General features: G+C 42.6%; 2 protein-coding genes across 2 annotated transcripts in view; both read right to left on the bottom strand.

The window, feature by feature from the left end:
• The window catches only part of LOC140588788 (protein NLRC3-like), a 242237-nt gene that overhangs the window by 40895 nt on the left and 185084 nt on the right, over nt 1–16258 (bottom strand). The gene's annotated exons all lie outside the window — the stretch shown is intronic.
• Nucleotides 7670–13474, bottom strand: LOC140588800 (uncharacterized). The gene is made up of 6 exons (XM_072710979.1): nt 13277–13474; nt 11419–11484; nt 11173–11270; nt 9932–10069; nt 9587–9692; nt 7670–9290 (listed from the first exon to the last, which is right to left on the bottom strand). Exons 3-6 carry the CDS (start codon nt 11227–11229, stop codon nt 8416–8418), a joined length of 1176 nt encoding a protein of 391 aa, XP_072567080.1. The 5' UTR covers nt 11230–11270; nt 11419–11484; nt 13277–13474; the 3' UTR covers nt 7670–8415.

Below are 16258 nucleotides of genomic sequence, written 5' to 3'. Positions count from 1 at the left end.
TTTTTATCCTTCCTTTCAAGTCTGCTCCGAATCTGTCCTAACACAGGCAACCTGTTGTTACTGGGGCCATAGTCTTTTTGGGGTGTGCAGTGGGGGCCGTCTCTGCTGTAACTGTACAGTGTGGTAGGAATAGCTGTCAGTGCTGCCCCTGTATCCAGCTTAAAAGGCAGCACTTCCCCATTCATTCTGATATCTGAGTACCAGCCAGTGCTGTCTGACTTCCCCTCTTCCAGGAAAAGGCCGCCCTGAAAGACTTCCTCTTCCTCTGCCATCTCATGCACAGGCTGCTTAGACCTGCAGACTGCAGCAAAGTGTCTTCATCTGCAACATTTCCTACATTCAGCTTCTTTGGCAGGACAGTCTTTCTGATTGTGTGACGGTGATCTCCCGCAATTACGGAACACAGACGATGTTCCAGTGTTCGGTCTAGGTCTTTGTGGTGTTATCTCATTTTATTTGAGTAAATTCTACAGCTTATTTTTTCATGTACTGAATTACAGCACATTGCAGTATTTTATGGGAAACGTCATGGTTCTCATAAATATTGCCCAGAATGCATTTTCTCTATAGTATTGTACCGTTTTACTGATAAACAGTATGTCAATGTAATAATTTCACTGTTTTTTTACAGCATTTTGTTACAGTTTAGATTCCTCAGACAGTTATCTGTCACAGGTGACCACGGTAAAGATAGTTTGCAGTTAGTGATTCCGGATTCGGTTTAATTAATCTCGACACTGTAGTGAGGCACACTAGTAAACAGGGTGGCATTTGGTAACTTGTGATTTGTGAATCCGGATGCCGTCGCCCCCCCACCCCGAAATCTGCTGATATTATGCTTTGCCATTTTATTTTCAAATGCAAATAATTAAAAGACTTCACCATTGTCACGCCCCGCTCCGTCCGCTCCTAATGTGTGCCACGCCCACCTCATTACCTCCTGTTTCTCCCTGATTGTTCTCACCTGTGGCTCGTTACCCGTAGCTTGTCTGTTGTATTTAGTCCTTGTCTGAGTCAGTCTTCCCCAGACTTGTCATTAATGTTACTCGTCGTTCTTCCCCAGTCCTGCTTCCCGTAATAAATCCCCGTTTGCCCTACTTCCTGGCTCCGTATCCCTGCTTCCCGGATCGCCTTCTGCCCGACCGTGACAACCATATAAACAGGACCAACCAGGCTCCTTCTGACCAGGCTGATTTGTGAATTTCTTCACAAATCAAATATGGTCAGTCAGTCACAGGTCAGTGTGTATCAGGAAGGTGCTGGGAAAAAGCCCTGTTTTTACACGTAAACCTGACTGTCAATGAAAATACCCCCTAAAACACAATGTCCACGTTGTTCTGGACAAAACGTGATTTGTGAAGAAAATTACAAATATTTCCACACATATCATCACTTTCTTTACTGGCCACATGCCACGGCAATATATGTGCTACATCACAGAGCAGTGATTCAGTCTGAATCCTCCCTGGGGAAGAATTTCAGGCATGTCTGTGCAGGAGGAGGCCCCGGGGAGACCCAGGACACACCGGAGAGATTATATCTCTCGGTTCAAAGGAGCTGGAGGAGGTGGCTGGGGAGAGGGAGGTCTGGGCATCCCTGCTCAGACTGCTGCACCCAGGACCCGCAATCAGATAAACTGAGGAAGATGAATGGATGGATGTATACTTTCCACCAAAAAGGTCACAGCAGCATTCCAGCACAGTGATAGGAATGGACAGAGTGCACAGAACGTATTAAAGGAGATACAGCATCTGTCCAGCAAATGGAGAGCTTATGATTTCTGTACAATTTATGGTAAAAGGCTCTTCAGTGGGACATAAAATATATATAGAGAACGGTCCCCATGTAAGAAAGCGAGTGAGAGAATGAGGGTGGGGGGCAGAGCAGGTGGGTCTGTGGGCTAAATAGATGCATACAGATAAATCCATGTCTGCATCTACCCCCCCCCCCCCCCCCCCCCCATTATACAACCATTACATGTAACAATAAAGGCGGCTTGAGCAGATATATGAGATGAGGAGCATTTATTCAGGCTCTATGGTGACCAGAGGATCCTCTGACCAGTAGGTGGTATAGTGGTAAAAGAGTTGAAGGCTCAAATCCAGATTCTGCACAGAACCAAGTAGGTTCTTCAATAAAACATAATTAGCTCATTAGACTACAAAACCCCCTGTTTACATGTAAGTCCCTGGCAATACAGGAGTAAAATGCAAAATTATGTATCATTCACACTCATTACCCACAGTTCACCTTTCTCCATTTCACACACCATACATTTGTGACTCTAATTACTCTGAACATATATACATGCTCAACATATGCTTGTAGTCCTTGCATTTTGAATGGGGTATTTTAATAGTGCATGTATGTCCTGGGTCAATTTGTGCAAAACATAAAGAGGAGCCTGTAATGAATATACACGCACATCAAAATGTACGACCTACAATAATGAGTGTATCAAATATGCAGTTTGTGGGGGCGGTGTGTGACTCAGCAGGGTAGGACGCCTGTGATCGGATGGTTGCTGGTTCAAATCCCAGGCTCAGCACAGTGATGTCACCACTGGGTCCCTGAGCGAGACGCTTAATCCCCAGTCACTCCAGGGACTGATTGACCCTGATTTCACAAAAGTGTAGATTGCTTTGGATAAAAGCATCTGCCAAATAAATTAAATGGAAATGGATGGTTATGATAGATTTTTTCAATGAAACCTCAGGTTATTTTAGTTGAGTGATGAGGCAGGTTCCTTAAGCTTAAGCAGTTTATTAAGACAGAATGAAAATGTTACAGAAAGATGTTTCACACGGCCGGTTCAGTGTTTGTCTGTATCTGTCTCTGTCCCCCCTGAGGGAAACCAGCCCTTTATCTATGGTCTTCATACAGACTCCTGGAGCCTGGGGGTCAATTAATGAACTAAATGAACATAATTAAATAACTACAAATTAACTAGGGAAATCCCTCACTTGTTCTGCTGCTCCTGGCAGCTGGTGATGGTCTAGGTGCGCACCTAGATATCCGTGTCTTTTTTATATTTTCTGGGGGCACATCTGGAGCTGTGCTTTTCACCTAGTAGGATAACATTACAAATAAGGTTACAATGGAAAGTTCAAAATTACAGGTACTGTAGGCTGAGCATGAGATTGATGATGACCATTTTGCTTATCTTTCTAGGAAGACATTTCCCAGTCTTGTAGAAAATGGATGCATCCATTCTTCTCTTCAAATGCAGAAAAATAAGTGTAAAAACTGAAAATAGGTCAAGGTATTTGCATCTACTGTTTGTTGAATCCCATTGGCTAATCGAGGTGGAGCTTATAGTACCTTGACCAATCACAAATGCTTGTCAGAACTTGCCTTTTCACTCACACACAAAATATACACCTAGATATCTTACTGCATCTCTGAAACAACCACTGGCATACAACTGAGGCATACTGTGCTGTATTATAACGGAGATGACGCGCTTCCACAACGAGAGGTCTCAAGAGATTTGTTTTATGTGAGCAAATGGAAAAACAACAGAGGAGATCCAGCAACATTTTGCAAGCCTGGGCATCACAGTGAGAGCACTGCGATACCACTTCAGAGTGAGAAAACCTGGCCGTCCACGTCCAAGAAAACTTAATCAGTAAGCACACTGGCTCCTCGATGTAAAGTAGTATATATCATAAAATGTTATAAATAATCCATACTATGCATTCCTGCAGGTATATCACTTTTGCTTTTTTTTGCTTTTGTGTTTCACTTCCACAGTAACCTTCTGCTTGCCATTGATGACCTGACAAAAGCTAATGATGAGATGACTGCCCAAGAAGTAAAGCGGAAGATTGAAGCTGATTTCGGTGTTCAACTTAGCCTGACTACTGTGCACCGCGCCCGCAGAAAGCTTGGATGGAAATACAGAAAGACTCCATACCAATGATCAAAGACCGCAACAAAGATGCAAGGCTAAGGCAAGCACTTCAGTGGATTGAGTCTGGGGAAATATGGAACAATGTGTTGTTTACAGATGAAACATCTGTATCTCTGGAACACTATGCCAGGCTTAGTTTTAAGAGCAAGGACCACTTTGTTGCCAAACCAACGCCCAAACATCCCCTTAAACTTCATGTCTGGGGGATGATTTCCCAACATGGCGCAGGACCATTGGTCATCTTTGAGGGAATCATGGACAGACACTACTTTGAGAACAGTATCATCAAAGAAGTTGCTGCACCATACACAGGGTTCTTGCAGGTTTTAGTAAGTTAAATTTGAGACGTTTTTAAGACCTTTTAAGACCATTATGAGTAAAAGACCAACACGATGCATTACTAGAAACATTCGAATGATACCAGAAATTCTCATATTTTATGTCACTCATATCCTTAGCCCAACATCCACATATCATATGTGTTTACAAAGTTTATGTATATGGTCTTTCTGTATCGTGGATTTTCACCTATCGCTGATGGGTCTGGAACGTAACTTCCGCGATAGGCGGGGGATCCAGACCCATCAGCCATAGGTGAAAAAACTGCGTTTTTGTAAAGAAAGCGCCATCTCATGGTAACACCCTGCAAGTGAATAAATGGGCGGGTTTAGACAAGAATTTAGGCACACCCCCAGAAGGAGGGGGGTCACTCCCTTTGGCTGGAGGGGAAAATTGAGGGGGCTGCATCTGTATATGGGGAAAACTTCTTGTCCTCAACTTTACCTCAAATTCCAACAAAAAAAACTTTATATACTGAAAGACAAAAATGTCAATTTGATGTGTGGCCGACCTTTACTTTCTACATGTAATTGCGCACGGGCAGAGACCGATACAGTTTGACCGGGATGACCTACGGGGATGTAAATAACAGCTGTATGTGAAAACTACTCGCCCCAACTTCAAAAAAGGGGGGTCACCCTCAATCCCTGGACTGTTGCAGGGGTCAGACACTACCCTACTCCCCCTCCCTGCCACTTTCACAGACACAGAAACTCTGTGACAAATCAGACAAATCCCACTCGTATTCATAAGCACCCACACGCCAAGCCATTTTCTGCTTCATTTCAGTCTCCGCACTAGTCAAAATAAATTAATTAATAAAAAACCACCCGCGACAAATTTCACACCCCTCGCAACATCTGGAGATAATTAACAACACTGGCCATTACTCCTGGCCCCGCCCCCTAGTGACCTCTGTGACCCCTAACCCTTTGATCTTCGGGACCATTGACCCCAGCTGTCGTTTTGATGAAAGCGCTATGCCTCTCTCTCTCTCCAGAGATCCATTTTCTGTAGCAACAGGTGGGGATTTATCTGCCAAAGCAAAGGAAGTTTTCCCCTCCATTGACAAGGGTAAATTCATTCTCGAACTTGTTGACATGTGGTCATCCATAACCATGGTACAGGAGCTTCACACTAAGGGGGCTGCAAGGTTTTGGGCTAACGTCAACATACATCAGTTCCCTAACATTAAGAAATTGGCGCTTCTCATGCACAGCATGTTTGGATCAACATACACGTGTGAATCAAGCTTTTCGCACATTAACTCAATTAAAAGCAGCTCTCGTTCCTCCCTGAGCAATAGTACTCTTCACCAAAGCTTGAACAACATTAATAGTTTTATTTGATTTTGTTAAATGCATGTTTTGAGTGCCTGTGCTGTTTCAAATGTTATTGCTAATGCTGTGCACTAATGTGTTCCAATGCTCTTTGAGATGTTTATTATATCAGACCCAAATGTTGCTTTTTTAAGTAAAGAAAAAAGAATAGCTTTTGTATTGTTTTTTGCTCTTTTTGGTGTGCCTGTGTCATATGTGACCAAATTCAAAAGTGAAAAATAAACAAACATTACTTGTTTTTCAATATATTCAGTTGTGTCATTACCTGGCCTAAATTTCTTGGTTTGAAAATCTGGCCCAGCTGAATTTGTAATTGAATAGCCCTGATCTAGTAAATGGAAACAAACAATATTATCATAAAGGCAACCTTTTACAGCAAATTTCAACATATTTTTTTCTGAATGTTTGCAACTGAATAAAATAATTCTGGAATTCAGTGATTAGTGTTGACACACCACAGCACACGACGACGAAACGGGTCCTCTGCATTTAATCTATTTGTGACATTGTGACATAGCAGGGGGCAGCTAATTCAGCTCCCAGGGAGCAGTGCTTGGGGGTGGTACCTTGATAGTCAGGGATTCGAACCAGCAACCTTCCGATTACAAGTGCACATCCCTAAGCATTAGGTCACCACTGCCCTGTGTCATCTTGGTTTATTATTTTCAAAAAGTCTTAGTCTTTCTTGTAATGGGTTGGAGAAAAGTAACTAAAAATAATGCAATTCAAACCCTTTTGTGTAAAACAGATGATTACACAGCGTTTAAGTACTAAGAGAAACTGACTTACCTCTGTCTTCTATATGACAAGTTTCATAACATTAAGACTCAAAAAACTCACCACAATTAAAGCTCATGTGATGAAAATAATTCTTGTTCACGCTTACGCAAAGCTCACACAAAATTTTGGAAATAAACTACACTATACAACATTCTCATGTAGCCTCCTTAAAATTAAATATTTCATATGTTCCCAATCAATAAATGTGCAGAAATGCTACCAATTCTGTCATTTTCCACCAACACTGATATCTCTACTTGCGCCCCTAGACGAGGAAAGGGCCCCCGCGGGCGAGGAAAGGGCCCCTGTGTACTCTGCCCTGTGTTTGCAGGGGGCCTGAGGTCTGCAGCCAGCCTCTGACTAATGTCAGGATTCAGACCTTTTCCTCAGAATTCTCTGAATATTATTTCACGTGGCCCAAATTCTCTTCGGTAAAATACACAATACAAACTGCTTTGCAGTCAAAGACTACCTTCAAAATATACTTTTTTTTTTTTTATATTCCCTCCTCCACGGGGGACTACTTTATCTGTATCTATTTATTTATTTATTAATTATTATTATTTTTTTATTATTATTATATATTTTTTATTATTATTTATTTTTTTTTATTTTATATTTTTATTTACTTCCTCAAAAGGAGGAGAGGGAGGGGGGGGACGAAGGAGAAGGAGGGAAGAGAGAGAGAGGGAGAGAGAGGAATGGAAAGAAAAAAGAAAAAAAACAAAGAAAAAAAAAAAAAAACAAGAAAAAAACAAAACAGATAATCTGCTTCCATGTCTGCTGAAAAGAGAAAGACAGCATACGACATCTGTACTAATCACAACAACCATCAAACGTTAAATGTTGTTGAACAGCACACACAACCAGCCTTACAACCCATGCCCAGAAACAACAGCCGATCAAGACAGTGTGTGTCCGTGAGCACGTGTCCGTGTACACCTGTGTGTCAGCGCGCTGGTGTTCCTAAGGTTTCTCCATGTAAATGTCTAGTAATGTGTGTGGGGAGCCACAGCCCCGCCCACCCAGGACATGAAGTCGACACAGAGGAGACCCGGGCCCCAGATATCCAGAGGCCCCCCAGGGCACGGGAACCCCAGGAGAACCACCGCAGGGACAATTGCAGCCCCCACCGAGAAAAGGGCAGAGGAGCGCTTCGGAGGGGGGCCATCCGGCAGCCACATCACAGGAGCCCCAGGGGGCCGTGGCGACGAGCACGCAGGCCCCGCCGGCGGCCGGCCACACCAGGGCAGACCAGACCCCGGGCCCAGAGATCCAAGGGTCCCCCCACCCCCCAGCCAGGGCCCCGACAGAGCCGGAAGGGCCAGCTCCTCCCAGCCCCCGGCCCCAGATGGTGAACAGAGAACGGGGGTGTGAAAAGACCCCATGCTTCCCTCCGCCCGCTCATATGTGGTGTTGGTGCGTGTTGTTCTAAAGTGCTTTAAAACAGGGGAAGGGCATGGTGCTAACCACCCTCTGCCAATCAACAGCTGGTGTCAGCTCAGCCCCTCCCCAGAACCCTCAATGTCTATGTGCAACTTAAAATTGAGAAGTGGGCACTGGCACCAGAGGTAAGGCTGAATGAACAGACCGCCCTCTGGACACCATTCCTTGTGCCCACCCCCAAGGCCCTAAATGTATGTGTCATGAGAGAGTAAGTAATGAGAGTGTCTAAGTTGTGATGTGTGATTGAGACACCGGTGGTCACGGGGGGACAGAGGAGGAATACCTCCCCTGCATCCCAGCGACGCACCTGCACCTCAAAGCCCTATATGTGTGTTGGGGTGACGGAGCGGGAGGAGGGAAGCATTTAGGGATGGGGACTACCTTCAAAATATACTAACTATTAAAACACTGCCTCCAAATCTTTGTCAAACAAATCCTAAACATCAACAGGACTAATGAGGGAGACCAAACATACTGGTATTTCACAAATACAATTCAGAAAAATTCAAGAACAAACACTTATTGGACTGACTGTGATAATGAACTGTCAACTGAGTGGGTCTGGTGGTGCTTCTCAATGTATTCTAATTGAGATAATCACTGGGAGCACTGGTAGGGCCTCTCTCCTGTGTGAATCTGCTGGTGCTTCTTTAGGGTTCCTAAATGTCTGAAGCTCTTCCCACACTGGGAGCACTGGTAGGGCCTCTCTCCTGTGTGAATCTGCTGGTGCTTCTTTAGGGTTCCTAAATGTCTGAAGCTCTTCCCACAGTGGGAGCACTGGTAGGGCTTCTCTCCCATGTGAATCAGTTGGTGTTTCCTGAGGCTTCCTAACTCACTAAAGCTCTTCCCACACTCAGAGCACTGATAGGGCCTCTCTCCCGTGTGAATCCGCTGATGTGTTTTTAGGTATGCTAATCGACTGAAGCTCTGCCCACACTGGGAGCACTGGTAGGGCTTCTCTCCCGTGTGAATCAGTTGGTGTTTCTTGAAGCTTCCTAACTCACTAAAGCTCTTCCCACACTCAGAGCACTGATATGGCCTCTCTCCTGTGTGAATCCGCTGATGTGTCTTTAGGTATACTAATCGACTGAAGCTCTTCCCACACTGGGAGCACTGGTAGGGCCTCTCTCCCGTGTGAATCCGCTGATGTGTTTTTAGGTATGCTAATCGACTGAAGCTCTGCCCACACTGGGAGCACTGGTAGGGCATCTCTCCCGTGTGAATCAGTTGGTGATTCTTGAGGTTTCCTGACTGACTAAAGCTCTTCTCACACTGGGAGCACTGGTAGGGCCTCTCTCCTGTGTGAATCCGCTGATGTCTCTTTAGGTTTGCTAATTGTCTGAAGCTCTTCCCACACTGGGAGCACTGGTAAGGCCTCTCTCCTGTGTGAATCTGCTGGTGCTTCTTTAGGATTTCGAATCTAGGATCCTGAGAGCAAGCGAAGGTTTGGGAGGATTCATCCACTCTCCTTGCTGGGGGAAGATGGAGACACGGCAGTCAGTACTGAGATGGAACAGGGTTAACAGAGAAAAATAATCAGGAAAATAGTGAATAAGGCAAACATATCTTCCAAAGAGAATTCGTTACTCCATATGCAGTTCATGTTCACAGTGTGCTATTCAGACTGCAATCTCTGATATACCTGAACTGAACTGCACAGAGTAACAACACTGCTGGTTTGAAATAGCAACTTGAAGTACAAAGTATTACCTCCAAATGTATCAAAACAATTGAGGTTTTGATGGTATATGTTAATAGCTAAAATCACCTGGGTTTGGAGGTTTCACACACTCTTCGCTCCTCCCATCAGTGTGTAACGAAAGGGAACCAGTCAGCTCCTCCTCAGTCACATCCTGAACCGCTGCGCCCTTCATCTTCAGCCATAAAGACCAAACAAGGCAGAATAAGCCGTTCACTTCATAAATTTATACAGGCTGTTATATTTGCATAAAAGAGAAAAACTAAGATCATTTTCAAGTCAGACAAACTACATTTATGTCCTTTTCTGGTATAACCTGTATTTGGCTGCTTTTCAGATTAACACACAAAAATTAAACCACCTCAGGATGGACAAGTGACATTTGTGAAGAGACCCACATACACTCCACTTCACCTTGTAGGGGCTCTCGCTCGCAGTCCCTTCAACCTCAGATATCAGGAATTCTCCCTCCTCTTTTTTAACCTCTCCGACTCCCTGCTGGGAAGGTTTCTGGTTCGTGTGGCAGCTGGTTTCACTGCAGGAAGGCGTCTGCTGAAACCAAAATGGAATTAAACACTGAGACTGTGCCAGTTAGTCAGTGTGTCGTAATGCACAGCCAGCAACAGCTTGAGTTGACCACAAACAGACCCTCCTTCCCTGGTCTGTGGCATATGACTCTGACCCCACAGCAGGGGATCCCTTCCGATCGGACCACCAGAATACAGGTTGGAAAACTCCTGGATGCTGAAGACACCAATGAACATTTCAGGCAGACTGCGTCACCCTAGGGAATATCCACAACGCTCCTACTTAGTGTTCTGGTCATCTATAGGCGCTTTCAACATCGCTGGGAGTATTTCCGGAACCAGAACCTTTTCCCAGAACCAGGTTACCTTTGTCATGTTTACACTGTAGGAACTCGGCCCAATTGTAGTTTCTTGGAGGCAGTTCCAGAACTCTTTTCTAGTACCTACTCCAGACTAGGTATGATTTGCTCAAACACAAACTACAGGGGAGGCACTAAGAGCGATTAACTTGCTGAATGGTCGACCACAAGCACCAGCGCAAACTTGGAAGTTACAAGGAAGTGCAGAAAATGAGATGCAGCAGAGCAAAAATTGAGCAGACAATTGGGGTAGAAAAATAATTCCATTTATGTGTCAAGTAATACATTTTTTGCTTGCATCTCCAAATGTCTGCATCAGAAAATTCCATCACCACCTAATATAGTTTTGTCATATAGCTGGTGCCAGTGGTGAAACTTGCCATCGCTTATTAGCAGGACAATGTTGCATATTCTTTTATTCTGCGGAGAATGAAAGATGGATCTGCTGGCCAGATTTAATAAAAATCATTAACATGTCATGGGTTATATTACAACCCCAAATCAGAAAAGGTTGGGACGGTATGTTAAATTAAAATCAAACTGAAAACAGTACTTTGTTGAATTATCTTTAACCTGTATTACATTGAAAACAAAACAACAGCACATTATTTAATGTGTTCCTCATGAATTTGATTGTTTTTCTCAAAATAAACACGTATCACGATTGATCACCCAATAAACTGACAACTAACTAAATGACTCATCCAGCCTCCATTGTTTTGGCGTAGCGGTGAAGTTTCGTATATAAACTGTGTAACATTAAACTTACGAACTTCTCTTCATGTTCCTGTAGTGCACCTTCTCGCATCTCTGCAGCCGAATCCATTCAGCTTCGGAGAAATAGGCCCGGATATCTGAGTAATCCTCCTGCATGGAGACAGGGCCTTTCATGAGGCTGCTTCATGCTTTACAGAGCAGACACAACGACACCAAAAAGCCACTGCACCCACTGGCCATGTCAGATATAACAGGCTGTCCTCAGTTTTAGCTGCCAGTTCTCCCCCAATTGCCTTACCTCAACTGACAAACTCATGCCCGAAGTCCTTTCTATCTTGTGTGGCGACCGAGTCCACGTTCCCACCTGAAATGTGTAATAAAATGTCAAATATGCAGAGGGGGGTAGGCGCGCACTGCGCTTAATCAAGTAACTTTTTGGGGGGAAAAAAATCTACTTTCAATGTAATCATTGAATATTCTGCAGTTTTATTTGAGTATATCTGCAAAATGCAATGCCTATTCTCCTGCATCTCACCTTTTGTCGACCAGTGGTATTCAGCCACCCCATCAGTATCGTTCCACCCAAACCAATCCTTCCATCCAAACCACACCCAAGATCGATTTCACTGGATAACAGTATGAGAGCACTAATCCAAACCGCAGCCCAAATGTATGTCGCAGTCCACTTTTATCCTTGACATGAGGGAAAGCCGGGGTCCCGCCAGACAAAGAAGCCAACTCCGGCTAAGAATAACTCAGTTTAAATGGTAAATGGTAAATGGACTGCATTTATATAGCGCTTTTTACTACTCTTACGAGTACCAAAGCGCTTTACAGTTATGCCTCACATTCACCCATCCACACTCACATTCACACACCGGTGGCGAAGGCTGCCATGCAAGGCGCCAACCTGCACACCGGGAGCAATTTGGGGTTCAGTGTCTTGCTCAAAGACACTTCGATGGAGTCAGGAGGACCCGGGGCTCGAACCTGCAACCCTCCGGTTGCCGAACGGTAGCACTACCTCCTGCACCACCATCGCCCCAAGTTTAACTGACAGCGAACGTAATTGGGCTCAGGTAGGGAACACAGGTGTAAGGAATCCACTCGCAGAGTCTCGTATCTGCAAAACGGTGGTTTATAGAACAGTATAATATAATGTAATACAGTGTAGATATACACCGGGTATTGAAAGGCAGCTCAGATACAAATTCTTGATCCCCCTTCATACCCCAAGGTGCTGAGTGTAGGTGTTGTGAGTACATCTGCATATAAAGTGTGCCAAGAAAACATCCCCCACACCATTACACCATCACCACCAGCCTGCACAGTGGTAACAAGGCATGATGGATCCATGTTCTCATTCTGTTTACGCCAAATTCTGACTCTACCATATATATATATATATATATACATATACACACATTTTATATATATATATATGTATGTATATACACATTTATATATATATATATATATATATATATATATATATATATATATATATATATATATATATATACATATACACACACACACACACACACACACACACACATATATATATATATATATATATACATATATATATATATATATATATATATATATATATATAGCCTAAAGTTAGGAATAGTACATTATTTGCATTTTGTATATATCCCACGTTTATTTATACAAAGAACCACTTAACATTCTGCTGTTAGCCAATGAAACCTCCCCAATGATTATCTATACTGTGGTTTTCCCGTGCTGTTTTTGATTATCAAAAAGATATATGGTCTTTTATTTGCAGTTTGTGTTTGTTTTATTTGGAGACCATATTTTATTCTTTAATTAGAAAAGCCCGCAACTGTAAAGCTTGTTAATAACCAATTCCGATTTTGTAAACCAACGAGCTACTCCAGTAGTCTTTTTTTCTAGATTATTTTACTCTCAGTAAAGTAGTGAGATTGTTGATTACTTTTACCCCGACTTCAGTTGTTATAATATTGAAGTAACCGTACTTTTACTCGAGTAGAGAATTCGACTACTCGACCCATTTCTGCAAACATACAAGCATGTTTTCCGTAACTAAAAGTCTCCCGGAGGAATGCGAAACTAGCTAGCTACATTAGCAGTCACAGCTACGAACCCATCCCCCACAAACGCCTTACCGTGCCACAAATGCCTCCTCCTGTCAGTGACTCGAAAGTTGTTTCCCCAAACAGTAATTTCCTGTTCGGTCGTGATTAAACCCACGATTGAAATGTCTGCTGACCGCTGCAGTCTGACCGAATAATTGGAAATGTCTGGCTGCAGACCTTCACCAGGAGGATCTCAGCAGTGCGAAGCTGGCAAGAATAAGGGGGAGACTTCCGGTCGCTATGTCCGCTTATTGTGTCAAAATAAAAGTTCGGTTTTAATTGGCGATTAATCCATTGAATGGTGAATTATGTGCAAGAATAATAATAAGTCCTGTGATATATTATACTTACATCGCCAAATTTTATCATAAATAAAAGTAAATGTATTAAAAGATTAAGAAACTTATATATTTACCTTATTTTATACCTAAAATACGTAAATTATTTTGTTTCTTACACAGCTTTCCTTACTTATTTTAAGTAAATTTTAACCATCCAAAATAAAAAAGTAAGAGAACTGCACAAACATTTATACCATATGTTGTTGCATAAAAGTAATCGTCAGCAAAAAGTTTGCTGGGTTTGGAACATAGTGTCCCCAACGCGCAATTATGCCTGATTTTACATAGGTCAAATGTACATGCATTAAACACAAATAAAGGATTGTGTCAGCTTCAAATCTAGCTAGGTACATTCTACTAAGGCTTCATTCTACACACTACTAAGGAGTGTGGGACCAAAATAAAAATTCATTTGAAAGGATTCTAATTTTGTCTCAGCTTCACATTTCAATCTAATTGATTGAAACCAGTTAAGGAAGGGGGACTTTACTGTATCAAGAACTGGACAACATTCTTCATTTATGTATGATGTTGTGTCTTCAGGTTCTTGTTGTACATTTAATTTTAGAACTTTAGATTTGATATTTGAAATATCTCTACAGATTGTGTATAATATTTGCTTCCTAGTACAATGCAGACATCATGCACAATAGAACAAATTTCTTGCATAGAGGATGACTTTATCAGGATGCTGAATATGAACATCCCCACAGTGTATCTCTTATCTTTACCACTGTACTGCTTCTTACAAATGGGATAGAAGTAATTTGTCAAACTATAGGCCAATCAGTCTAACTTGTATAACTGGTAAAGTTATGGAGGCTATAATCAAAGAGAAAATGGTAGATTACCTGGACTCAAATAACATTTTGAGGGATAGCCAGCATGGATTTAGGAGAGGTAGATCCTGTTTAACAAATCTGTTGGAGTTTTTTGAGGAAGCTACTCAGGAAGTTGATGATAAGAAGGCCTATGATGTCATCTACTTAGATTTCCAAAAGGCTTTTGATGTTGTTCCCCACAAGAGGCTCTCACTTAAACTCAAAGCGACAGGTATTTTAGGAACTGTAGCAACCTGGATTGATAACTGGTTAACGGATAGGAAGCAGCGAGTAGTTATAAGAGGCTCAATGTCACAGTGGGCCTGCGTTCATAGTGGGGTACCGCAGGGTTCAATTTTAGGACCACTTTTGTTCCTAATTTACATAAATGATATAGACACCAATATATACAGTAAACTGGTGAAATTTGCAGATGACACCAAGGTGGGTGGTGTAGCAGATACTGAACTAGCGGCTCAGCAGCTACAGCGGGATCTTCATTTAATTAGTGACTGGGCTGACACCTGGCAGATGAAATTTAACATAGACAAATTGTTAGAGCCATAATATAGATAAGGAAATATGATGTTGTTCTTTGGAGAAGTATTATGTTATAGAAGTATTTAAAGTAGTAACTTTATTTGTAACGTGGAGTTTCACTTTAATATTGTTCACCGGATGTGAAGAACTGTCTGACGTCACGGGTTAAGTGCCGAAGAAAGGTATAGTGCTGTATGCGACTGAGGGCGCAACAGTCTTTGACCGTGGCTACAAATCATTGTTAAATAGTGAAATAACTTTGAAGTTTTGTACTGTGATATATTTGTATACTAAAGATTTTGGAAATTTTAAAGAAGCCTCGCGTCAATCACGTTATTCCCCACGAAAGAAGAACACGGAATCTTATGAACAGCACTAACAACAGTCAAAGACTGCCGTGTGGATACTCTATGGTGGAACACGGTTGCTGCAAGAGGAAACCGAAGTTTCACAGACTCTGCTAGAAGGAAGGTAAACGAATGAAGATCGTTTATATCAAGCTTTATTACGGAAGGGGTTTGATGTTTCAAAACGCTAGATAAAGCTCGCGTAAATAAGAGCTGCGTACACACAGTAAAATGGCTGACGAGTCGGCAAGTGAAATCCTGGAGTCTGTTAGGCGGAAGCGGACGCCAAAACCCACAGAGATCGCTATAGAAGAGAAGCTGAATAGACTTCGCTATAGGAGGCAAGGAAAATTAGCACTGCTCACTCGCGAGATGCATTATATTGAGCAAATGAAAGAAGTAAAGGACAATGTAGAAATAGTGGAAGACGAGTTGTCGCACGACTTTCAACGTCTATTTTGTGAGTTTAAAAGGGCAAATGAAGAAGTAATTCCGTGTTTACTGGAAGAAGAGAAAGAAGATGACCAGGCTAATTGGTACAAACCTAAATGTGACGCCTTTGAAAGGTTTCTTCTAGATATTAGAAAATGGGTTTCGGAAACACGAAAAATCCTTAATGAAGAAGAAGAAGACAATGATGACATTATGCCAAAAGATAGTGTTTCAGCAATCTTTACAACAGGTGCTGGAAGTGCGCAAGGATCTGTGGCACAATCCACAACTAGCTCTGTGCGCGTGAAAGCTGAAGCAGACCATGCAGCTTTGCTTGCACGTGCAGCAGCTTTAAAGGGAAAGCAAGAATTAGATGCTGAAGAACTGAAGTTAAAGGTTAAACGAGAGCGTATTGAGATGGAGGCAGAGATTGCAGCTTCTACTGCCAGGCTGAAAGTATTCAGCGAACATGAAGATGCTAGTGATGATATGAACTATTATTATCAGTCGCACAGAAGCAAGAATGAAGCG

The sequence above is a fragment of the Paramormyrops kingsleyae genome, chromosome 4 (assembly GCF_048594095.1).
Source record: "Paramormyrops kingsleyae isolate MSU_618 chromosome 4, PKINGS_0.4, whole genome shotgun sequence".
Taxonomy (NCBI): domain Eukaryota; kingdom Metazoa; phylum Chordata; class Actinopteri; order Osteoglossiformes; family Mormyridae; genus Paramormyrops; species Paramormyrops kingsleyae.
This window is presented reverse-complemented; position numbering and strand designations above follow the sequence as displayed.

Excerpts from the sequence above, each read along its gene's own strand:
- LOC140588800 (XM_072710979.1), bottom strand. The coding sequence starts at position 11,229 with ATGGATTCGGCTGCAGAGATGCGAGAAGGTGCACTACAGGAACATGAA. Across the intron at positions 10,070-11,172 it reads AGGAACATGAAGAGAAGTTC|CAGACGCCTTCCTGCAGTGA; the intron begins GTAAGTTTAATG and ends TTTTGGTTTCAG. Across the intron at positions 9,291-9,586 it reads TGTGAAACCTCCAAACCCAG|CAAGGAGAGTGGATGAATCC; the intron begins GTGATTTTAGCT and ends ATCTTCCCCCAG.